The following is a 26,167-nucleotide window of genomic DNA, read 5'->3' as shown; positions in this document are numbered from 1 at the left end:
AATTAGAAATTGGGTGCTCATATTGAGGAGCACCGTGGCCTCTGCAAGAAACAGGTGTTAGAATAACCTAAAAATACATCAGCCTGAGTAATGCACGAGACATCAGCACCTACTGCTAGAGCTAATGGATTTTTTTTTTTTCTCCAGAGCATCCTAACCTCCCTGACTATACACTATTTCTTAAAATGTACCTGAGCAATCAAAGAAACATAAGGTCTTCTGCACTATACAACCACCGTGCTGGAAGTGGGTTTCAATTGCTGTTCATGCCATGGCTGTACTCATCAGTGACCACATCTACCTGGTCATGTGCCACCTGTCACTAAATATCTGTATTTCCACCCAAAGCTATGGGAAAAGAGGCCAGCTTGGGTTCCAGAAGCATGGACACGCCTGGACAGAAGGTGGTGCTGAGTGCAGATGGCACCAACTTGGGTGTGATCCTCCAGTGGGACTCCCAAAACCCAACTGGTTCGTGTCCCTGCAGCATGAAGGACTAGCAGAGCTGCTTCAGGACCATCTGCACCTCTCCATACAGCATGTCTTATACTTCCTGAGAGGCACAAAGGGAACCTCTGACATAAGGAAGGTGACAAAAAACAAGGCTCCTACCTGATTTGCATGGTTGGATGGCACCAAATGAAACACACAGTACTGCAGAGTTTCAAGCAAGCACTAAGCCAGGCTTGTAAAGACAAGAAGGAAAAAAAAAAAACCCAAACAACTGGATTTTCTCTAATCAGACAGATAATATTTACAGCCTACTGGTGGTGCCAAAATATTTCAGGAAATGCCTAAGCCCTTCTGAATAAAAGCTCAGGAAAACACAATATTTAAGGACAGCAACTACAACACTAAGAATGAAAGCTTTCCACCCTCTCCCAGCCTCCTTAACACAGTTTAAAGTGATTGCCATAGCAATTATCAAGGCTAAGCTCATTTTGCAATCTCCTCTGCAAATTAAGTTCTGAGTTGAACACATGAAAGATCAGCATAAAAACCAAACAAATCATGTAAACTGCAAGGAGCAGAAATCAGCACGCGCCCTGCACAGACAGCATGCTGAGTTCTAATCCATTCCACCCAACCCCTGTACCAAGAGACTTGAGCTTCATTTGAGCAATTCTTTCCAGTAAAGCACAAACATCATCCTTGAACCCAACCGCAAGGACTTTGGCCTGTTTTTTGAGTCATTTACCAGCTTTGACTGTCTGCCCTGGACTTGCCGCAGAGCAGAGTGGTCCAGGGGGATAGAACATGAGCACTGAGCCCCTGGACACACCGGAGCCACCCCACTTTTTACTCATGAAACAGTAGTAGGTACATCTCTATCTGTTCCATTGCACAACTACAACAAACCCCATCCTCAAAGCATTTTATTTCCCTCTTCTCAACTACCAATTATATCTACAGAGGGAGAAAAACACAAGTCCTGCAAGGATCACATCACTGTTTTGTTTCATTAGTGCATTCAGACCAGACCTGTCTCTGCCAGTCTTTATAGCGTACCTAGAAACGGCCACATGCAACAAGTGCTTGCACTCCTAGAAGAAACATCAGGACAACCAATTTCCAAAAAGCACATTAAAACAATTTATTTCTGGTAACTTGGTGGCATCATCATCATTACCTGCTCAGGCTTCAGGCCAGGGGGGACCCATGCATATTCTTCCAAGGCACAGCCCGAATCATCATCAGAAGTCGAATTCCTCTGGAAGTCAAACATGAGCTTCGTGACGGTCTTCTCCATCTCCAGAGGCATAACCGTTACGATGTGCTCTTCCTGGGAGCACTTACAGTGAAGACAAATCTTCCTGCAAGGTGAGAAGAGAGGAAAAAGAGGAGATGCCGTGATGAGTTGCACTTTGAAAGCAAAGCGATTCCTGCCAGTCACGGGCCTGCAGATACTGAACTCAACCCTGTTTTAGGCTCAGGTATTTTCTAATGCAGGATCTGTCTCTCTTACAAAGAGGAAATAAAAGTCCATATTTGCTGTAACAACACTTGGCAATCAAGCTGAATCAGACTGTTCAATGGTTGGGGATATGTAATTATTTGTCCCTTACTGCACCATGAGGAGTATTTCCAGGGGCCAGCACAGGCAAGGGCCACACACCTGCCTGGTGCAGATTGCCGTGCCAGTGGCAATTGCCGAGCGCTTACCAAATTTACAACAGTTGAGCACTTGGCTAATACAGAAAATGGTGGATTGACTGGTAAGCTGTGAATGGCAAGTCCCTTTAGCATGCTGATAGCATAAATTTGCTTATTAAAGTAGCATAAAAATTGATTATAGTCTGAACATATAAAGCTAAATTAAATTAAGGGAGGCTACAAAAACCACAGTCACACTACAACGGCATCTTAACCACCCGGCTCGATGGCACGCACTGTGCTCAGCGGTACAGCGGCTCACATGCTGCCTGAGAGCTGGATCTGGGAGGAAGAACAAGAACTGGAAGAACAACCCACAAGTTGTGGGTTCACTGCAAATATCACTTCTTAGCACCTCTTTTAAGGGACTGTGGCAGATTTTCTTCATGAACTTGAACCTGAGCACCTACTTTCAGGTCTTCTAGGGCATCAGAGCTTTTTACACTGAGGCTGGTGAAACACTGGCTCAGATTGCCCAGAGAGGTGGTGGATGCCCCATCCCTGGAGACATCCCAGGACAGGCTGGATGGGGCTCTGAGCAACCTGATCTGGGTGAAGATGTCCCTGTTCATGGCACGGGTTGGACTGGGTGAGCTTCGAAGGTCCCTTCACACCCAAACTACTCTATGATTCTATAATCACATTCCTTGGCCAGGGATAAAAGTGAAAGACTAACCTTGCTGAAAACTTCCTGCAGTCCCCCAAAACGAGGTTAAAGAGAATGCTGATAAATTGTTTTCTATTTCTGAAAATGCAATGCTCTTTGAAAATATCAATCGTACCTATTTTAAAGTAACCACACAGGTTTCTGAATTAATTTGCACTAATGAAATGCCACTGACTTCTGTGGAATGAGATATGGTTTCACTTGGGTAGCAGAAGGGAGACACCTCAGAAATAATAAGGTGCCACACAAAAGACAAAGTTAGTGTTTCCATTGCAGGTTTTTCTGCTACTACATAAGGTAAAGCAGAGAAATTCAGAGGGCGGCAACAGTTAAACATTAGGGGCTCTAATTTTCAAACACCTTTCCTTCTTTTTCAGCACTGCATACAAGCCAGCTAAGCATAGCAGCGCTCAGATCCAGATTCGAGTCTAAATTTCCACTTGGCCATTACAGCACGAAAAATGCACTCTAGAAAAAGTCAAGAGGCTCCGTTAAGTCAAGCCAGGGAGATTTGCCAGATTTTCCCATTTCCTGCTTTTCATCAGATCTAAACCACACGGCGACCCCCACGCACCCCCGGCGTCTGGTTTGCGTCCAGTCAGAGAGTCTCGGCATCGCCTCGGGCTGTTACCTTAAAAAATAATCAAGGCACCATTTCATGTGAATACTTTAATTAATCAGCTACTGTGGAAGGGCGCTCTGCCTCGGCGAAGCCGCTGGTCTCTTTGCTGTTTCCATCTAATTTCACGATATGATTAGAAGCAGCTCAATATGCAACAAGATGCTAAGAATAATTAATAGCTCCAGAGCCCCCAGATTCGGCACTGGAGACAGTTATCTTAATGGAGTTTAGGACTTTTCAGCCAAATTTTAATTTTCAGGATATCAATCACAAGCTTCAAAGAGAGAGAAACCCAACGGTCCACACCTGGATAGCAACAACACTGGGAGCATGAGATCTGTCACGGGGAAAAAAAGCCATCGGGCACATTTCTACCCTCCTCCCCCTCCAGACACGGCCCTTCTAGGAGATGTAGGATGGCAGGAGAACATCGGAGGTCTTGGCTTTTAATAAGTGAGAGAAATCAGGCTATCATGAGGGCTTTAAATAACAGTGTTGAAGAGCTAATGGGTGAGATGTAAGATCAATTAGACCCCACAGGTCACTCCATGCGACTGCCATCCTGCAGCTCACACCACATACAGCCAGGACCATGAAGCTGATCTACACCCACCCTCACTCCTGCCCTGTCCCAGCCAAGCAGGTGCTGCTGGCGGGTAGTTTCTCCTGATCAAAAAAGCAAAGGATGGAAAGGACGCAGGTAACCTGTTTGCTCATTGATGATGTCCCCAGGGCAGGTCAATGGGCTCAGTAAAAGCTTTACACCATTAAAAACTGAGCATCTCCAGGCATGGGGTTTCTGCCACCTCTCTGGGCAAACTGTAAACATTTCAACATCTTGCCCCTGAGATATTCACTTACTTCCTTTCCCCTCATTAAAAGCAGAAGATTAACAGCTTTAATTACAATTATTTTCTTTACATTAGGATATGTTGTTTCATGGGAACAATACTCAGTGTCCTAGGAGTGTCTTTCCACTCCTATGATATGGTTTCCATGACTTCTTCACATAGGTCTCACTTACTCAACTTTATTTCATCGTCTTCCAGCTCACTATAATTAAAAATAATTCCCCGTAGTAAAAACTTAATATAAAAATGTACATTTCAAATGCAAGATGATATTGAAAAAGCAGTATCCCCCCACTGCATTGAAAGTGGAGTTGCATGAAGTGAGACAATGCACATGCCAGTACTCAACTGCATGCATTATGACCAGAGCAACAACGTGCTGTGGGTGCCAACGCTACGGTGGAGAACTGGTGGGTGTTGGAGAGGAGCAGGGCCATGGCCGGCAGCTTGTCTGGCTGCTCCCGCCAGCAACGCCTTGTTAGTCATTAACGCAGGAATAGCAGCAGAGCCTGGAGATTCTCAGGGCATTGGCATGCTGCACACCATACCATATACCGTAGCATACAAAGGGCACTGCAGCCAAAAGCTTGGCTCTGGCCAGACACAAGCCTCATCTAACCACCACCATCACCAAAGCTTCGTCAACAATCACTCCTTCATTCCTGAGTCTTTCTGTCCTGCTCTCATCCAAGAGAAGGGTCTGCGATGTCATCTCAGGGAAGTACCTGCCCTGGTGATTAAGAGAGGTCTCCAGCATTGGGGAGGACACAGGGTTGGAGATATTTTTGGTACTGTAGCTAAAAGGTGGGGACATCCTGGAGCATCTCTTGACTCCAGGAGCTGAGGGCTGGCAAGGAGAAATCTAGTGATGTTGTATTTCCCTGCGAAGCAAAGAGAGCTGACAGTATGACCAGCCGCAGGCATGGATGGTAAATAAAGGAGCTGTTAACCAGCTGTAGCTTGTGGACAGGGACGAAAGGAGAGAGGGAGCCGGCCAGCAGCCCTGCTGCTGTGGGGGGCACGGGCTGGGGAGCACCCGGCACAGAGCTGCACAAAGCTGCCCCGCAGCGGGGCCAGGGCGGCGGGAAGCGAATGGGGAGAAAAAGAACATTTCCTGGTGTCAGATTTAGCTGGAAAGGAGCCTGCCTTGAATTGACTTCACATGGTACAAAGCAGCAACGGCTTGAAAACAGATTGAAAAATTTGTTCTACTAAAGGCCAGTGCTTCATGTGATGAAGTTACAAGATGGATATATTTTATTCTGCAACGTCTGCTTTTACTTGGTGCTCTTGGCACAGTGTCCAGTGCTCTCCTCAAAGAAGGCTCTAACCCCCATCCCCAGTCACATCCCCACCCATCTGCTGGTGCTGGGGGAATGGTGCAAACTGGATCCAACACCCCAGGAAGCTCTCAGCCAAGCAAGCCACACCAGTCATCTTTATGGCCAAAAACAAGCACACAAGGGGAATCTGAAGCACACAGGGGCCAACACACCAAGCAGAGAATCTGGCTCCTGACTCCCTCTTGCTTGGGATGCAGAAGCATCTTTCCAGCCCAGGTCCACCTACATACAGATCAACGTGAGACCAATTGACCCATGAGGTCTTGGGGACAAGGCAGTCTCTTGTATGCCATGGTTAGCAAAGCACAGTCTCTGCCATCTCTGGAGCCTCCTGCAGCTCTTTCATCATAGCAACGGCACCAACAATAAGTTAAACCACACTGAAAACACTAGTGCTGTGCAAGAGGCTCTGGAGAGAGCTGCGAGCATGCCCCCTGTTTTTTGAAGAGAGATGAGGTCTCCCTGCTGTGAAAAACCAGCAACGATGCCAAACTGAGAAAGCACAAGCAGAGCCGAAAAGCCAGGGAGGATGGGACCAGGGCCAGCCTGAAGCCAAGGCAAAGTGGGTCCTCGAAATGGTATGTGGCTCCAGCAAAGGAGCCTCTCCCAGCAACCAGCCCGCGTGTGTTGGGGTCTGGGGCAGTGCAGGCAGGACCGGGCCCCCTGGGGTTGTGCAGGCAGCAGACCCCTGTCTGCAGGAAAACCTGGACACAGGGCTCTTCTCTTCCAGCCAAGGCTGGTGGGAACACAGGACTACCAAACAGCAGACACCACCAAAGCAAAGCCTGCCCAGGCTGGGCACCGTGGGTATTTTGAAAAAGGGCCGTGCAAGAGCCCATCCCCTCCTGGCAACAGCAAGAATGAACGCAGAGTTTAAAATCATGGTAGAAATGTTAAAATTCCTTTCAGACAAAGAAAGAACTCAGTAAACAGCCCTTATCACTCCCCCCTCCCCTGGCGCTGCTTATCTCTGCTTCTCACTTGTTTCTTCTGGGATGGAAATAAATGGGCTGTATCAGGGAGCGGCTCCATCTCCAGACAAAGCGAGGAGCAGGAATGCCATGGCCCACATCGGGCCACGCGATGCCTCTGCTGCACTCTGTAATAAAGGATTTGCATGTATTTGTCTACACATTAACATGCAAGATTTGGAATCCCTCAAAAAGCGATTGTCTGTTCAGCTCGGATGGGGTGTGTAAAAGCAAAGGGGCAATTCCCTTCCTGCTTGGCTTAAGATGTGCACGGCAATCTGATTTTTTTCCAGCATTGTGCCATCATCTTGATTGCAATGAGGCTTTTGGGTCAGTCATCAGTCACTAAATTACTAGACTTCTCAGAAATGGGAGAGGCTGAGGATCTAGGGAAGCTCATGTGACCCCTGAGTCTCTTAACAAGGGCATCTTAATGTCCCTGCCTGTTCTCTCCTCTCCTCATTTGAGAGCTAATGAGGCATCTTCCCACCCTGAATGAGCTCCAACTACACAGACCCATTTCTCCAGAACCCATAGGCAAGGCAAACATTTATCTAAACTGAAAAATTAACACAGTCCTTCACTACTGTAGGGAGAGCCCAGCAGCACAGGCACCTCTGCCCTATTTCACAGATGGGGAAACTGAGGCACAGGAGTACCAAAAGGCAGCACCCAACAGTACCTTCCTCACCGACTCCCTGAACATCAGCTTCATCAGAGGACCCCCAAGCTTTTGTGCTCAAACCAGACAGTTGGAGCTGGGACTCTGCCTCCTTATCCAATGTCTCTAACACTGTATTTTGAAACAAATGCTCTCAGTAGCCCTAGTCAGTCACTGCCCATGGCCCCAAGTCCCATGGACCCTACTGACAAAGTGGCATCTCTCTGGACAAACATTTTTGCGCCTTCACAGCTCTTGCAGTCACTTCAGCTGGAAAACAAAACAAAACAAACTCACCAGTGGGAATAAATTGCAAAGACTTTGGGTTACCTGGGTTGAAAAGGAATCTTAGTGAAAGCTTTTACCTGCCCAGTTGGGGTGCAGGAGGCTAAAGGAGGTGAATTAGACATGGGCATTTACAATAGCAGCGATCCAAAGTCTGAGGACCAGGTGACCTGGTGGCCTGAAAGGACAGCCAAGGGAGGGCAATGATCACTTGACACAAGATGCTGTAGGAACAGTTGGCTTAAAAGATCAACATCAGGTAGTAGCAACTGAGCAGGTAGCACAGTAATGACAGGAAACCAAGGAAGAGATAAAATATCCAGCAACCAAACTAGTCCTATGAATGCGACTCCCCCAGATCTCAGTGGCCACGGGGCAGCACGTATGGCCACACATCTCCAGAGGGGTTTGCAGTAGAGGGGAACACTGAGAGGATGAAAGAGTTGCAAGATAGACTCTTCCCCAACTATCTTCTCTTTTCTACCCACTTGACTTGCTCAGGGCAAGTCAGATTTTCAGTGTTGTTTTACTTTTAATCCCCTCTGACCTGCACAGAGCCAACAGCAGCAATTACAAAGGTATCCAGGGTGGCGTTGAAGCTTTTATTGCAAACTCCATTTCCACTCCTGGAAAAATTCTCCTCTCTGGCTGAAGTTGCCCGTGCTTGGTCTCAGGCAGGAGACTAATTTTATTTTTAAGACTGCAAAAATCCTTTACCATTGCAAAAGGGTTTTTTTGCTTAATTAAGAAAAAAGAAGAAAAAATTACTATCCCCAGTATCGCCAGTTGCAGCCAAGTATGAGCAACAGCAGTCTCTGAGGATTTTCCAGTTGGTCTGCCTTCACGGTGAATCAGGACCATCAATCTGAGAAGCGGGTGGAACATCTGGCTGTGGGTCCCCACTGCCCTGTCCCCAAACCGCTGCTTCCCTGTGGCAGGGCCTGGGGCAGCCTCCAGGCTGCTTCCAGTTTTGCTGTCTGTGGTCTGAGGCACCATGTGGCAGACAACAATCGCCAGCGCACAAGGCTGTGCTCCTCCCAGATGAGGCCAAAAATTAGGACAAAACCAACACAATGTGCAAGAACCCAAATCCCTCATCTGGGCTGTCTTGGTGCCCTCTTAGGCGAACAAGGAACCAGGATCACAGCCCCAAACTGTGGCCAGATCTCTCAGCACCAGTGCAAGATGAATTAAAGCACACCCAACCTTTCCAACCCGAGGCTAAATCCCACCAGGGGAGCTGGATTTTGGGGAGTCCAGGTGCACTCCAGCACTCTGGAGTGAACACAGGTCCTTGTTTGGGCTTCGGCTTCTCCTTGTGAGCTGGGTAAGAGCCCCCAGGTGCTGAAACACCCTCCTGACCTGACCCACGCTGCCAGGCTGCTCCTGCGAGCTGCAACCCCTGACACGAACCATGAAAATTCTGATGCATAAAGATGAGATGTTTAAATTAATGGATATTAATAACTCGGCAGATCTCAGAAGAACTCTCTATTTGGAGCTCTTAAGACGTTTTGCAGAAGACGTGATATTTTTTTTCACAACAGAGGTTAGACAGAGGTGGGCTAAGTGCTATAACAATGTGAGCTGCAGATCAAGCAAGGGAGAGAGAGAGAAAAAAGAGGAAAAATAAGGTGCAGTGAGCCCCAGCCTGTTGCCCAGCCACGCTACCAGGAGAAAAGGTGTCCAACAGGCTGCTCTGTCACATCCAAGATGACGGAGGCAGCCTGCCAACTCACAGGCTTACCACTCATCTCAACATATTTATGTTAGGTTTTTTTTTTTCCTTTTTTCCCCTTCCTTAAAGGTCCAGCTTCTAGCATACAAAAATCATAACAACCACATATTTTTCCCCAGTCATGGAGAAGAAATGCAAACCACTAGTTTCTACGTTGAAGAGAAGAACAGGCTCAATAACAGTGATAACAATGCTGAAGCTCGTGGGCAAACAATGTTTGGAAGGCAGGAGGAGCCATGGGACAGGCAGACCCAGGAGCTGCACACACCCAAGAGGGGCTTGGTGTCCCCTGTGGGTGGACAACCCCAAGGTCCTGAGAGCCCAGTGGGTCCCTGGCTGGCAGGGATGGAGCTGGGGAGGCAGCGGAGGAGCAGGCGGCAGCAGGACACTCGCCAAACTCTCCATCTGGGCTGAGGTCAGCAAGAGCCAACGCGCACTTGTGCTGCAAAACCCCTGTCCTACCCCATGGGTTATCTTGTCAGATTTTTAATTTTACCATTCGGTGGCTTTTCAACCTAACAAGATGCAGACCTGTATCACAGGGAGTTTTTCTCTTCTGGTTCCCAGAGATCTGCCCCATGGCCGTAAATGCTATTTTAAGGGACTTTACCAGTTTGCATTTGCAGCATGACAAGCAGAAAGCACGGGAAGCAGTAAACATGCTGCAGTTCGAGCATCTCGCAGGCCACACATCTTAAAGGAAAAAAGCTGGCTGATAGGCAAAATGCTCGGAAGCAGGATGAGCTAGGCTGAAAACTGTCGTTATTTCAAAAGTTGAGGCTTAGACAGCATCCCCTGAGACAGGCAATACCGACCCACTTGTGAAAGCAATCACTGCCAGCCTGATCTGTGTATGTACTGGCTCAGCCCGAGCGAGTCTGCCAACAGCAAGTGCGCAAGGCTGGGTCATTTTGTTAAGCTGAATCTGGCTGGTAGAAAACACGCAATGGGAGAAGATTAAAATAGGAAGCAAAATATAATCTTATTAGCTGCAGATAGTTTTACTTTACAAATCTTTATCACAGGCTCAAGCTGGCATCACTATAAATACAACGCAGTGATGTGAGACATGTAAGTGCTCCCACAGTAGGTGAAATAATCGCTGAATAAAAATAAGTCAGATAAGTTACAGGATAAGGGAGTTAAAACTGAAAGGATGACACTGCATCTGGTGCAAATAATTATTTTGGCATTATTCTGTCCAGCGCTAATCCTCAACGGCTCGAAAAGATTCAATCAATGTTCAGCACCGCCAAGGAATCATGACTACAAAACAAAGAGTAACTGGATTAAAATCTTTCCACAGTCACAGGTCACGGCTGTGTCACATCTGCTCAAAATGTTCCTTCAAGGAACAGCAAAAGAGGAAATTTGACTTGAAAAGATTACACTGAAAAACATAACCCCTAGGTTTCAATTCTAGTTTGGTTTATAGTTAGGCATTCTGGCATGAAAAAGAAGGACGTAGAAAGATTATTACTTTAAAACTCTGCATCCTCAGAAAGGCAAACCCACCACAATAAACATCTGAACAGAATGTCCTTATCCACGACACCAGCCTGCATGCAGTATGCTCAAAAAATGCCCAGAGAGCCCAGGCTTCTGGAAGCTGCATGTACCAGAGCAATAAAATTAACACTGAGCTGAGGGATTTTTGAACACTTATTCCTATTTAAAGCCAACTGAGCCTTCCTGACCATTTTTAAAATGAAAAATCTATTACAGTGGCATCAGCACTTCTCCCCGACTTCCTGCAGCTGCAGAAATGCAATTTAACAATTAACCTTTTACATCCATAAACAGCAAGAACAGTAAAAGCGGGGAAAAAAGCGCAGCCCACTCACAGATCACCACCAACAGCACATCGAGCAAAGTTCGCACGCAGCTCCGTGCATCCACAGAATGCTGCTTATTCCTCCTCCTCTCTTCTACTTTCTATCCCTCCTAAAAAAAACACAGGAACTTCAAATTCGCTGGCAAAAGCCAGTTTCTTACCTGTTCCCACCAACGATGGGGGTGACAGTGCAGGAGGGAAAAACCCAGCGGGTCGCTCAGCCGTCCTAGTGGTACCAGTTGCCTTTCGGCGGGTGGGCTGCCGGCAGGACCAGCCCAAGGACCGCAGTGCCATAAAGCATCCCGCTCCCCCGGCACAGCCCACTGCCCCGACACACGCAGCCGGCAGCTTTTGTCGGTGCTGTTCAGAGGCGGCACGCACCGACCGCGGTGCGTCACCGAAGAAAACCCGCCGGGGAAAAACGTGCCATTCCTGCCCCGCGTCTCAAGCTTTTGCTTAAATTGCCTGGCTCTGAAATCCGGCTCCGGAGGGTGCCCCCCTCTCTGCTCCCAATCCAAATGAATCCAACAGCTCCCCCCTCAATCTGCCTTTCGCTAAGTGACCCTTGGAGGTGGCAGAAGGATGTCCAATTTGCTCTTCAAGCACAAGGCATTAACGAGGAGCGATGCAGCCCGCGGAGGATAATTGCCGGCGCGGGAGCGGCGCGGGGCTCTGCTGTTGCATTGCTCTCCTCTCCTGCATGCTAATGAGACATGATGTCACCAAGCCAAAGTCACCGCATCCGGACCGCGCCGTGGCCCGGCCACCCGCCCGTTTATTTACATGGAAATTAGCCCGCTCATAGAAATCAATAAACCACGTAGAGGCTGCTTAGGGAAAGGAAGAGGAAAAAAAAAATTAAAAACTCCTTCTCGCTGGCTCGCATGTGCGTGTTTCAAAGAGTTGGCTCTGCACCAGCAGCCCAAATTGAATGGTGTGAAGACACTAATTATCCTCCTCCAACTATCATCTTATTTGATGCTGACCGAATCCCAACTTGCTGTCAAACTTAAGGCACCGCTTCTTAGGTACGCGGGCTATTAAAGCAATGATCTGCTGGCTCTGAGCAACGTATCATTTTTCTCCTGGCTTTCAATGCCCTCTTAATTATTTTCTGCAGTCATTTGCTATGATTCCCCACTGGTTTTCAGGCGCAGCATGTTTGTGCACCAGCAGGGCTAAACATTCTGGGAAATACAAGTTATTAGTGTGGCATTTGGGTTGCTGCATATTTTAATACATTTTCTTTCATACAGCCCCGAGAGATGTACAATTCACACCATTTATATGTAGCTCAGGTGAGTGCTGCGAGCCCCAGGAACATGCCACCTCAATGGGGATGCTGAAGCCTCCTTCCCCCTTGTTTCCCTTCCCTCAGAAAAGAAAACAAAACACAGAGAAGGAGCTATGCTGCCAAATCTCTTCTGCTGCTCTTAAAACCCATTGCTAGGGAATCAGGCGGTCATAAATGAATCTCTGCTTCAAGTCAACTGGAGGACACTGTGCATCCCAGCTTTTGCATTTGCAAAAAGTTAGTGAAATCTAAAAGATTAGTTTCTGCGAGCTCAGAAGAATATAGAAAGCAAATAAAACTTGTCCAACATGTAGTGTTTTTGTAGCACACTCCTGACTTTCGGGGCCTGGCTCCAGATTTCAGAGCCCTTGATTTTGGCAATATTAGCTGTGTTTACAGAACATAGAACGATGCAGAAACCACAGCTGTGAGTCCTTCTGCGGCCTCAAAAGCCTTAAATTATTATTATTAAGGCTCATAAATTTGATTTCATTATATGGAATGACACTCAAAATCTCCAGTGGGAGATCTTCAGCTGGGACAAACCAGTCCAGCTCCTCCTTGGAGCCACCCCAGGTTACCCTGGCCAAGCAGACCAGACCAACAACGTGCAGAGACCTCATATGCCTCAGACACAACTTTAGACAAAAGAAAATATTCATGGAAGGCCACAGATTAAATATTTCAGCACTTGGAGCTCCTTTTTTTAAAAGGATGATTTTGTTTTGTTTTGTTTTGTTTTTTTTTAATTAAAACTGCAGCTGCAAGTCCAAGAGTTGAGCTCTGATCCCAGTATTGCATCCAGACAGGTCAGACTTTCCTTTCATGAAGGAAAGAGCAGCATCACCATCTCTGCTGGGGAACACAGCAGCGCCAAGGAGGGTCCCCTCCAACTACACAGAGCAACAGAACTTCTAGGAAAAAAACTCTCCTGACCCTTCTGTTTCCTAAACTGGCACATTCTGTCCCTTCCAGCTTGCATCGGCATTGTGGACAGGCTGTCAGCTCGCCTCTCTTTGGTTAATGTGCCACAGCCTCAAGATGACATATTTTTCCTCTTAAGTTCAGAACATGTTAATAACAATACAAAGGAAATGAGACAAAACTGAATTGGGCAAAAGCAAATAAAGAAGCCTGCCTATAAAATGATAATGTTGAGCAGGAATGCTGTAGAGCAGAAATTATCCATGTTTACTGTAACAATCTTCTCTGGAAATATATTGCTAAAAGCACACAGCAGTGACTAGGGGCTACAACTGTCAAAAAGAATACATAGTGCTCCATACTGCAGGTCCTGTATGTGCTAATTTTCACCAACACATGAATAAAACACCTGACTTTATCTGCATTAACTTTCAAAGAGCAAAGGCCCTTTAGCTATAAACACTTGGGAGCAAAGTGTCTATTAGTGCTCTGAGTGCCACTTAAGCCAGACCACCAGCTGGCCCTGTGCTCGGGGGAAAGGCTGGCAGGGCAGGAGCCTAAGTGTCCAATCCCACTTCTTGTTCAACATGCTCTGCTTAACTCCATCAACAGCAGCTTTGATCACCCAGCACCATCCCAACACAGGGTGGGGACAGCACCACACAACCAGGCATCCTACAGCAAAGGTGAGTCCTGCAGCCCGTTCTGTTTGGCTGTCTTGGCCAAGTGGATCATCCCCAAGAAAGGGATCACACCAGAAACTGCAATCTTTTAAGCATAAGTTGATCCACAAAGATAAAATTGGGGTGAGAATCCTAAACCGATGTAAAAGATCAGTAAGACCAATGCTTACAACAGCTGCACGGCTAGCTATGAGCAGAAGAGTTTTATCTCCAAACAGGATGTATAATCGTCATCGCTCCTGGCAGACTTTTTGTTCCAATACTTGCAGACCTAAATATCCACAAAATCCAATCAACAGGCTCTCTGAGACAAGAAATCAGATTAGAAGCTGCCACAGTTGGACACGCAACTGTCTTAGGAAAGTGGAAATGAGCCTTCCAGCTTTGAAAGCTGCCAGTTCGTTGGCAATTACTCCATATTACTGACACCTACTGTGAGGCTTGTGAAAAGGTCATGTGTTGGAATAACTCCAGAAGGTACATAAGATTTCTCGACGGATTCTGCACTTTACGCAGGTGAAACGGGTGTTTCATTAAGCAGCAAGGAGAACGCCGAGCCGGTGGAGCACATTATCAAAGGTCACGTGAAGGACGCCATTACAAGGATGGATGCTGACAACTGCCAGCAAACGCTCTGAATGACCAGAAGTAAAACCTTACCTGCTGAAATAAAGACAGAGCAACTGGATCAAGAGCAGGAAGCCCTCAGGTGAAGAGGTGTGAGATAGACAACTCCGCTTGTAGCCACATCTTTCTGCCCTTTCCTGTTAAATTTGAAGACCAGGACCCAAACTCCGTCAACTTTGAACTTTCTGCCATTTGCACAAACTCATCCCTACAGCTAATTTAACAAATCATTGTAAGAGCCCATGTTTCATAAATGGTCTATTTTATAACCTTGGTGTTTTGATCAGCTGTCAATCAATTGGGCTCCACATGACACTGTTGACTCTCCCAATGACAACAAGCTACATGACACAGCCACACACAGTGACAGCAGACTGGTGGCCTCAAGGTCATCAGGCTACCGACCCAATGAATGTCAGATCAAGTTGCCTTTCTGAATTATTTAGTGAGCATCCTTTGCTGCAGCTTGCCAGGGCAGTGCACGGTGCTGCTACCCGGGATGTCACAGAGGCTCCAGCCTCCACCACCCCGAGAAATGCTGCCCATGGGGATAAAGGCTGAGTCCTGCACCATGTGCACCACCAGCCTGTCTGGGATCAGTGGCATGGCAGGTTCCCCCATCACACTGAGCCCATCCTAGCTCACAGCAAAAGGCACAATAACAGATTACTTTCCCACCGCTCTTTCTACCCACAGAAGTGCAGAACTGGATATTCACAGTGTTTTTTTCACGCTCCATTCCCACACTTGCCCCTGTAATTTGCAGTGAAGTCTCTGCTCGCTGAGCCAGTGCTCCTGCCCCAGTGCCAGGACAGGCCATGCCCAGTGTGGTCCCTGGTCTCGGGGGCAGCTGGAGACTGAGCAGGGCAGGGCCACGAGCAGAGCCGTGCTCCCACGGCCATGGGGCAGCAATAAGCAGCAGAGGAAGAGCCTGGAGAGAGCATGGCTTTGCAAATGCCAGAGGGAAAGTCAAGCTGATTACAAAAAGCTGTTAGCAATGAGCAGGGAAGAGAGAGGACCCTACATACCAGGGTCTGGCCCCATTCCTACTGGCCAAACACCTGGCTCTTCAGGAGGTAGATAGGGATGTGCCCAAGGAATGGGGAAAGCTCTTAGGAGAACCCAAGTCAAGAAATACAGGTCAGGATTTTAAATCAATTTGAGTTCTCTTTTTTCTTCCTTTTTTTTTTTCTTCTTTGTTCTTTTTAAGTAAGGCAGCACACCCTCCCTATACCTCTAAAGGCCAGAAGCAGGGATGTCTTATCTCAAAGAAAAATGGGATGGAGGGAAGGGCAGAGAGACCAACATCAGATGCAGATCATTAATCCCAAAAACTTGGTCGTTTCCTCAGGGCTGCCATTGGTACCTTCACGCAGCTGCTGCCCAAGACCAAGTGAGACAGACCCACTCCTACTGTCACCGCTGCTGTCCCCAACTCATCTTCAGCAAAGCCATAGGTAAGGATCCATGCTGTTAGTCTGCAAGGAGGAATTTAGTTTTCAAGACACCATCGAGGCCACCACACTCCGGTGTGACACGTCGACCATGGCATAGACGGTGTTTTAATCAATCACTGTACCTCTTTCTCTCTCTTTTTATTTTTTTTTTTTTTAATCACCTTAATGCAAGAAGCTTTAGAGAGCTTAACAACAATAAGGCTTTTCATAGCCTCTGGCTTTAACTCAGCACTATGTTTTTTACTTTTATATATTTAAATCAGATTTGTAACTGAATGTGAACAACAAACTGGGTGCTCACATGGTTTTCTCCCCTTTGCTAGCCTGATTATATTATCATCTGAAGACTTTTAATAGTGTCCTTTAATGATGTCTACAAAAGCCTCATTAAAGCACTGTATCATAATTTAAGCTAAATAAACTCAACACAGTTATTTTTTTAATGACATATTTTTCTTGGGGCCTTTCCACGAATAATAAAGCGTTCATTGAAAATAAGTTACGAAAGAAACACATAAATCTTCAGCTTATCTGGTGGTATGTTTTCCAAAGATCTAAACCTTTGATCAGCAACAAATTAATTTTCCATTTACACAAAACAGAAGATGTATTTCCAGGATAACCAAGGAATCCTGCAAGCCTGCATTAACATGTGCCTTGGCAGCAGCTCAGGACTCCCTCGCTGCCTGACACTGTCAGGGTTGCTGTCACGTTAGATGATTTTTATTTTATTTTTTGGCTTCAAACCTGTCTAATAGGGTGTTTCAGGTCAGTGATTATGCCCTGAGGATTTCTTGCCTTTGCTCATCGAGCTCCCCTCTGCACCAGCCACGCACCACTCAGTGTTGTGCCCCCCCAAAGCTCTGCATCCCCTGGGACTCAGGCACAGCGCTCAACTGTCTCTGTGCTCAGACGAGAGTCTTGGGCCAGCCCAGAGGCCTGTAGAAGTGACATAAGTCTGGCTTTTACCTCCCTAAGCCAGGCTGTGCACATCTTCTCAGGCTGCCGGTTGGATTTTGGCATAGTCCTCACCCCGGCCAGCTCTGCACCAGCCCCTGCTCCAAGCCAGGAGTTGCCAGCACATCCTGCAACAGCACAAACCTCCATCTCAGCTCTCAAAAACCTCTGATGGTTTAAACAGCCGTGTGTCTGCTCCCACCCAGGAGAGACATGGCTGGTTGCTCTTCCCCATCTAAGGGAAAAGACGTACTTGCTGCTTGTTCCCAAACTGCGTTAAATGCAGAGTGGTAACTCCAGCACAGTTTTGGACCCACACGATGCTCCTGTGCCATGCTGCACTCGTCTGTGAGGAAATCATGCATGTTGGTCATGAGCAGAATTAGGCTTTCATGATGCCTTGGAGGCTTTTAAATTTCCCAGTGTATTTGCAACCACAGGGAGATTGGCTGCAATCAGGAATGCACTTGGGTCCTCACGCTGGGCTGCCAACAGCCTCCTAACCGCTCACTGGGAAGAAAGGTGTTGAAATAAGCTTTTATTCTGTTTTTTGATTTAAATTTTAGAAAAAAAAAAGACAAGTGGCATCTCAATGAAAGCCTGGGTGCTTCCCTGGCCCTCTTAGGACCACGGCCCCATGCCCTGTCTGGAGTACACAGAGCAGGTCAATGTGTCCCAGGCTGTGGCAAGGGTCACAGCCTGGCTGTCCCATGGCTGATGCTGGATGGAGCTCCAGTGTCCCCAGGACAGCCTGGCACTGTACACAAGTGACAAGAGATGTTTGCTATTCTTCCCTTTGTTTTAATTAGTAATAACAATTTGTTATCGTGGCTTGACATTTGTTCATACTTAGGAATAAATTGCTTCCTCAAATGATATGCTGAGATTACAACGGGCTTTCTGTGTTTGTGTTGGTTTTAGTAGCTCATAACAAACCATGAAATTCATTACTCTTGCCACAAGCACCCATGAGATGTGCCAAACAGGGTGTGATTTACACACAGCTCAACTCATGGAAATTAAAAGGTTTTAATGTTGTCTGCAAGAAGTCCACGGTTTGAAATTTTATATAGCTGAATTACCAAAAAAACAAATCTTGGGCACAAGCTACTCCATTGTTTTGTCTGCCTAAGGAGCCTGAACATTAAAGTCAGGGTAAAAATAATTCATTAAACATCAATTAATTTAAGCATATAGTTTGAACAGGCTTTTCAGTGATAAGCCTTCTAGCCTGCAAGTTACTTCATTCTATATAAAGGAAGATATTTAACAGTAAAACTTCCCTGCTACAATATAATTCAGCAGAACATTCTCACTGAAAGAAATCACTGGAAAGCAGCTTGTGCCTCACCACCCTTAATGGGAAAGGGCTGTCAGTCATACCCCAGTCCCATTTCTCCATGCTGTGTCAAGCCTCGTACATCAAACCCAATACACAAATCGCCAGCCCCATCAAGATCATTAGAGCCGCTCAGCCCGTCAGGGAAAGGTCAGCGCGTCGCCGGCTGATGGCTGCCTGCTCAAAACGCAGCATCAATCACAGCCCTCATCAAAGGCGGCCGTGGCGGCAAGGGCGTGCAGCTGGAAACCTGCATCCCTGCCTCATATAACCTGTCATCCTCTAAACCCGCTTCCCTTATTGTGAAACATGGGCCACGCTTTTATCTTATCGTGATCTACAGGGAAATGCAACTAAACCGGCTGCCATATGAACAGGGGGGATCAGGATCTGTGGTGGGGTGATTAAGACCATATCAGAAGAGGGTCAGCCAGAAGCGTGGCCCCTGACTCCAACACTGACTCCCTCCTCTACAGGGTCCCCACCTGTCCCTGCTCTCCTGGATGCTCCCGTGCAGGCAGCGTCCCCACAGCATCTCTCCTTGCTGCACAAGCCCCAGTCCCACGTACGCAGTTACAGTCTCTAGCGAAGGGTCAAAGCCTTGAAGGAGATGCTAGTTGGTGCCACCATAGCCACACTGAGGCATAGCTCACAAATGTTCCCAGCCAGGGGACTCCATGGATGCCCTGCATCTGCAGGGACACCAGCATCACTGTGCTGGGCTACTGCTGCCCTCCACCAGCCCGAGCCTCAGGCATGGTGCTCCTAGCTTCTATGGGCCCATGAAGGCATCCCGTCCGCAGCTGAAGCACCAGGAGAGGTGGAGAAACCCAATCGCTCCTGATTAACAGGAGGACACCAGCATTATCAAATGGTATTGCTTTTGTCAGTCATTGCTCATTAAACATGCTGAAAGCCACAGGCCATTTCTTCCTCTTTTTTTCCCCCCACCATGCTGTGCTACACGCAGCATTATCTTCAAAGGGCGAAGCAAACATGTTTGCTAAACATGAGCAGACTAAATACATCAGCCTTTTAGAAGCAATTATTGCTGCTAGAGATTTAGTGAGCCTCATTGTTTCGTGGTTCAGAAAGTATTTTGCTGGCTGCTTTGGAGTGGGCTGTTGCTTCAAAGCGAGAGCCCTGTGACAACGAGTAAGCCCTCCCCAGTGAAATAAAAACCAGGTGGGCATCCAAAGCAGCGGTGCTTGCTTTCTGCTGAGTGTTTAACTTACAGTGTCTCCTGGCAACAAAAGAACAGCAATTTGGGGGTCAGCTCAGCTGTTGCCAGAGGCGGTATTGAAGGCAGAGTCGGCCAGACTCCCATGGCAGAGAAGCAAGGACATTTCTGGAAAACAGTGCATGTTCTTTGGGTAGAGCTGGGAACCTTCCTGCAGTGTGCCTGGGCTGGAGGAGATTAATCAGATCAGGACTGAGACTGGATGTACTGCTACAGGGCAGAAAACAAAACGTGGAGGTAAAAGACAATGAAGTAAGCGCTGGACATCATCCTCTTCCCTCCATGCCAAACAGGTTGGGCTGCTCCAGACAAGGGTTGCTCACCTGGCTGAGATCCTTGGAAATGTGGAGTTGCAGAGCCACGGCAACATCTCACCTTTCCGTGGCCTTATTTCAAGGCAAACAGCTCAATCCCAAAAAAATTCTTTCTCTGTGCAAACCACGATCACTCCCTTGTATCGATGGGGGAAAGCAGAGGGGGAGCACGTTCAGGATCCCTGGGGTACTAAGCCCTTCAAACATGTATCTCAAAAAGATGAGCAACCACGGATGGCCAAACAGACAGATGGGGGAAGGAGAAGGGAAGCTCATGATACCAGTGAGACTATTATAATTAGTTTAATAAGCAGCAATCACAGCTCAACAGCTGCCCTCCCCTCCCTGAGCATCTGCGGCACGCACCAGCACAAACCCATGGCCAAGATGGATTTTGACAGTTGCTGTTTTCTGAACAGCTCTGCTTTGAAAAAAGTTTTGACTTCGGTAAACTTTTCATTTCACATAAGACAGAGAGGAGAGCATTTTCCTGCTTTCCCAGCCTCTCCAACTTCACCCGAGCAAGAAGCACCCTGTGCTTGCAGAAGGGTCATGAAACTGGGTTTAATTTTGATGTCAACTATGATTTCACATGTGGCTTAAAACAAAACCTTGTCACCTTTGAGGCAAACCTACCATACTCAACTTTCTGAAGTCCTTGGAGCATCAGAGATGAACTGTTCTACAGAAAATGGGAAAACATGACAAAAATAATTTACTGTGGGCACTTATCCATCCTCCTCTGATGGGCATGTGTCCAACACCTTTCTCTGAAGCATCTCTGAGATAAATTCCTTTGAAATACACTTGTTCCCATCCACGCCAGGGTTGCAGAAAGTTGGCAGTGAGCATTTAGCACAGAAAAAATGCCCTACAGCTCAGCAAAATCCAAAGCAGCCCTGGTTTACAAGAGGGGACTTCTTGATAGGAGAATATTTTAAAGGATTGGAAAGCAGATACAGAGGCTTAACTAGATTTCTCTCCAAAACACCCTCTAGTACCTTGAGCGGATTGCTGCTGCTTTTCTCATTTTGTGGAGCCCACTGTGAAGGAAAAGAGTGACTTGCTTTATCCATATTGCTTCACCCTTCTCATCCCTAACCAGCAGTTTTAGGGGTTGGATCATCATTTGCAGCCAACATATGGCTTGCAAAGTCGCTCATGTGAGAGGCTGTGGGCCCTGTATTGCAAAATATGCTGTGGCTTAGACCAAGACTAATTCTGAATCATTTCTGGTGCTCACACTCCAGGAGGGATTGGTCGTCTTGCTTCCTTTCTGTCAGCCTTTGGTCTAACAGAGGTGGTCAAGGGGAGCAGTCAGATGCTCAGGATATAAGGATATTTTGGCAGTAGTTAAGGATTCAGCTCTCACTGATTTTTAGTGGGTGTCAGACATTGAGAAAGTGTGTAATGTGAAGATGATTGGAGGTGTGAGCTCTAACCTCTTGATGCAAAAGGCCATTTCTTAAAGGGCTTAAGAAAATTAGAGCATTGAGATAACAAATAAGGACAAGTTTGGAAAGAAGAAAATGCTTACATCGAGGAAATTTAACTCTTTGGTGAAAGAAGCACTGGCAGACCAGGCAGGAGAGCCCAGGAGTAACTGCAAACAGGCGATGATCTGTGTGAATGTCAACAAACACTGCACCGAAGGGTTGAAAAACAAGATGCATGAATGCAGAACAAAGATTTCTTTAATTTCCCAGTGCAAAGAAACATACTTGTACTTCCCTGACAAGCAGCACGTCAAAGCAATAAGAAGAACAAGAGCCTTTTGCTGCGACTCTGATCCTTCCCAGCTCCCCAGCCGGGACCTGTACCTTCCCCATCAGCACAACGATATGACCAGTTACTCAGTTGAAAGATAAGCAGCAAGTTAATCAAAGCCATCTACATGGGATGCTACAAGGCATTGCTTTATGTGAAGTGACAAAACATGACACACCAGAGGTTGAGGTGCAGAGAGAAGCAGCAGGGCTCCTTTCTCATGCACAGGGGGGGAAAGAGTGATGAGAAAGCAAAGAGGACATGTATGGTTGAGCATTTCACTTGCCACTCTGCTGTAAGGCACCAGTGGAAATTAATGGGGCTTTCAAGTACATAAATGGATTGCAGAGACATCCGCAGTGAGTCTATTAGCTAATTAGTCAAAATTAGCATTTATTTTATCCAACAGGCATTCAGGTAAAGGAGGTAATTCTCTGATATCTGTTCCTGTCCTTTTTTTGCTTGTTAAAAAGTAGGACAAAGCAGTCTCCCAGTGACACTAACACAAAGATGAGCTTTCTCTCCCACAAGGGAGGTGCCCGCAGGTGCAGTCTGAGGTGGGCATGGTGTTGCTGTGGCGCATGGCATGGGACAGGGCCAGTGTGACGGACCTTCAGCCCCAAAGCCCAAATCTGGTGAACCAGAGCAACCAGCAGAGCCTTTGGCATGAGCCCGATGCTGGTCTCAGGATCACACTACTGAGCTAGAACAAGATATACTAAAATCTGAGACAAGACACTGTGTCAAAGGAATACTTAATCCATCAGGCTGCTACTGTTTCAGACTTTCCTCTTGCTGCTGTGGGAAGTCTGACATCCTGTGATCCTCTATCTGAGGATGCCAACAACCGACAAATAAACATATTCCAATCACTTAAGTAGCTTCACTTAACAGCCATAGGAAACCCGTTAGATTTATAACACTAGCGTAATTTGATATCTGCCATGCTGCTAACGAAGCAAGTATTAATACCATTTTATCATTGGTTCTCATCTTCCTGGCATCATTTCACACCCATGGATAACTCACTTCATCACTTGGTACCTACAGCGCATGTTGGACAGGGCCCACAGCCGCAGCCAATTTCCAGCACCCTGAGAACTCAATCTCTGCTAATCCCAGCCCTTTAAAGTAACTCAGACTTGAGTAATCTAAAAAGGAGACACATGAATTCACTTAGGCTTATCTCTCTAATTGCCTGCCCATGAATCAGGGGTCCGGTGTCAGCCACTTGCACTCAAATGAGACACAGCAATATGAAAAATCAGACTTAAAATATTTACTGTGAGCATTTTCAGAACTGTAAGTGAAACTATTGAAATCCTGGTTACTGCTGCAACTCCAGATGCAATGCTAGCTAGAAGGAACACATCAGAGTTACAAAGCAAGCGTTCATGCCCTTCCTGTGCTGCAGCTCTTTCCAGGTCTATGGCTGCGTAACACAGACTCTGATTCTCTCGACAGCTTTCCTGCGCTGCCCGGTGCCAACACAGAGAAAGCGCTAATGAATACCGTCCCATAAATATTTAATTCACATTTTCCTGTGGGTCCTGCTGTGATTAAATAGCCACCTCATTACCCAGGCCCACCTTTCTTTCATTTTTTCATTTTTATCTTTGTGCAAAATACTAAGAGTTGGAACTATACCCACGCAATTGAACTGCTGGAAACATCACTGCATAAACCAACATCAACAGGGCAAAATCCAAACACAAACTTCCAAGGAATGTAAAGAGAAATCTAACCCTGTCAGAGTAAATATTACATCTCAGCTACCTCCTCCCAGGATCTGCAGAGAAAGAAAAGCAGAGGGACAAGCCAGCAACACACTTTGTTTGAGTGCTGTTATTTGCCTGGTTTTACTGTCTTTTTCCCATTGGATTTGGAGGTTCTGGCCACAATAGGGAACACTGCATATACCATGTGGGTACCAGCATCTCTGTGTACCAACCCAGAGCTGGCTCTGCTTTGATACCAACCCCTGAACAGCTGCAACAGCAGCTCTGCTGCACTCTCCCCATGTGAATCTTGGAGGATGTCCATGACTTGTTCAAGGTTACACAAGCAATCCAAGACAGACATGGAAGGGAACATCAACCACCTAGAGGCGTCATCATCACTGCTCTGGCGCTGCAACATCTGTGATGTTCATCCGTGGTGTCCAAAGCACAGCTGATCACAAGATCCACCACACTTGCATTTGCAACATCAGCACAACTGTTCAGGAATGCTGATAAAAAAAATACTAGGATATTGTCTTCTGAGCCATTACAATTGATATATTCAAGTCCTCCCCACCAGCCCTCAGCTCAGAATCTATTTTGCAAACCAAACTGCAAGCTGCAATTCTCCTGGGATCACCCAAGACCACGAGAGCAATGTTGAATGCACAGAGTCGGCCAACGGCAGCAGTAGGGCTGGCAGCCCCGAGTACGAGGTTCCCAAGTGCTGCCAGATGTGGCACGTGGCATTTCAAGCACTGCCATCCAAGCACATCCCACTTGGAGCAAGTGCTGGTGTGGGAGACACATTTGTGCTGCTCCCCGTGTCTCTGCATCCTGGGGTGATGCTCTGGCTTTCACATAGGTTTCTTCTGAGAGGAAAGTCGTACAGTCCAAATTCACACCAAACTGCTAAAAATATAAAAGTCCCAAAGGAATAAAGCTTGTGTGTGTCAGAACTTTTGGTAATACCTCCCAAATACATAATTTTTTTGGCACAGATACTAAAATGTAACTGGAGGGCAAGCATTTGGTTCTGTTTTAGCTGGGAGAGTACCAACTTATGTCTCTCCAGTTTATATATGGAAGCAGGCTCATTACGCAATACGTGTTTCAGCGAGTTCTTCATCAGGGAGGGTGTGAAGCTAAGGCTAACGAGGGGAATATCATTAAGAGTAATAAACAGTACAAAAGCACGAACAAAGAGGCTTGTCTGAAGCCCAGGCTGCTGTTACATGTATCACAAGGAGCCTCCAGAGTGAAAAACTCAGGTCTCTCTACTCTGAGATATAGGAGGGACGGCAATAAACTGTGATATGTGGGCAATACTGGTGAGGAACTGGTGGCAACTGGTGAGGCTGCTTTTGTAGTGCTGTGCAGAGACACTGGGTGGTCAACACAGTATCATGTGCTAATACATGGGAAATTTAAAGGCCACTGAGATTAAAAGATGCTTTTCTTCTCCAAATTTGGCCCTAAGGCACCACCCCATCCCCAGCCCAGTTAATACACACAAATAAAGCATTCAGAAGACCATTTTGACATATGTTGTTTGTCTGCACAACACTGACGCTAGAAATACATGTACATCTATGCTGTCACATTTAAAATCCACTTCAGCCAGCAGAGCCAGCCCTCGGGAAGCACCTATGCTCCTCTTTCAGCGTCACATCCGCAAACAACAACAAATTTCCATGGCCAGCCTCAAGCGTCTGGCTGGATTTACAGGTCATCAACTCCACGAACGAAGTGATGGTGCCATTTTGCTCAGCCGCTGGAAGTAGCTCTCTTCAAGCCCCCCAAGGCATCTCCGCTGGGGAAGGACCAGGCCATAGCAGGCAGGATGCTCCAGCATCGCTGGCATCGTCCCTCATCATCATGAGAGCACCGTGACCACCCCACGGACCCCTGATGCGGCAGCGCTGAGGAATACAGCTCATTTAAGCTCCCTTATTGACCTAAGACAACAGTTGCCTTTTAGAGAGGAAAAAAAAAACGTTTTAAAAGGGAAAAAAAACCAGGAGCACTTTTTTTCCCCCCCCCCTCCTCTGGGTGAACAAACAGACTCATTTAAGGTGTAAGTAGATCAAGTAGCTAATTAAGGAAATAACCAATAACTTAATCAAGATCATTAGAGGAATCAGCATGTTGCTGCCATTATTTAAATAGTAGCAGAGCAAAAACATGCTCGTGCAACTGAAGCCTTCAAAACCTCTTGGTGGCCTGATATACGCACTGAGAGGCTCCCATGTCACCCCACTACTGATGCCAAAACCACTGAGGAAAATACTCAAATCCCTTGGTAATTTCCTGCAGACAGAACATTTAATCATCTCTCAGTCACCACCACAAAAATCCCAAGTGAATGATTCGCATATTGAGAGAAAATTGCTGTAAGAAGCAGCACAGTCTTCTGCCCCAGGGTTGCAGCCCCTGCCTGTTCTCGGCATGGGGGGAACAAGCCCTTTGTGGAAATAAAGTTGAATACGTTGGGCCATATGTGTTTTGCTTTTGGCAACTTTTGCTAACTCTGCTCCTCAGCCAGCTGCTCCCAGGACAGACTCTGCGATTTCTCTAACCCCCCCAAAGGGGTGTTTGCACACCAGCACGACATCTCTCTCTCTAATTACTCCACCAGTTGCACAGATAAAACATCTGCTGGAAGAGAGAAGGAATCCTTAAGCACACAGACAATTTGCACTGCCTAAACAAAGGCAA

The 26,167-nt window shown here is 46.8% G+C and overlaps 1 protein-coding gene across 1 annotated transcript in view; it reads right to left on the bottom strand.

Moving 5' to 3' along the window:
* Positions 1–26,167, bottom strand: part of PRICKLE2 (prickle planar cell polarity protein 2) — a gene marked incomplete at both ends in the record, with an annotated part of 102,990 nt that overhangs the window by 28,685 nt on the left and 48,138 nt on the right. The window contains one exon of the mRNA XM_080350368.1: positions 1,631–1,814. Within this exon, the coding sequence (XP_080206494.1) occupies positions 1,631–1,814 (184 nt within the window). The remainder of the gene's footprint in view (positions 1–1,630; positions 1,815–26,167) is intronic.

This window comes from Nesoenas mayeri, assembly GCF_963082525.1.
Source record: "Nesoenas mayeri genome assembly, chromosome: 10".
NCBI lineage: Eukaryota > Metazoa > Chordata > Aves > Columbiformes > Columbidae > Nesoenas > Nesoenas mayeri.
The sequence above is the reverse complement of the archived record's forward strand: the minus strand, read 5'-3'. Positions and strand labels throughout refer to the sequence as shown.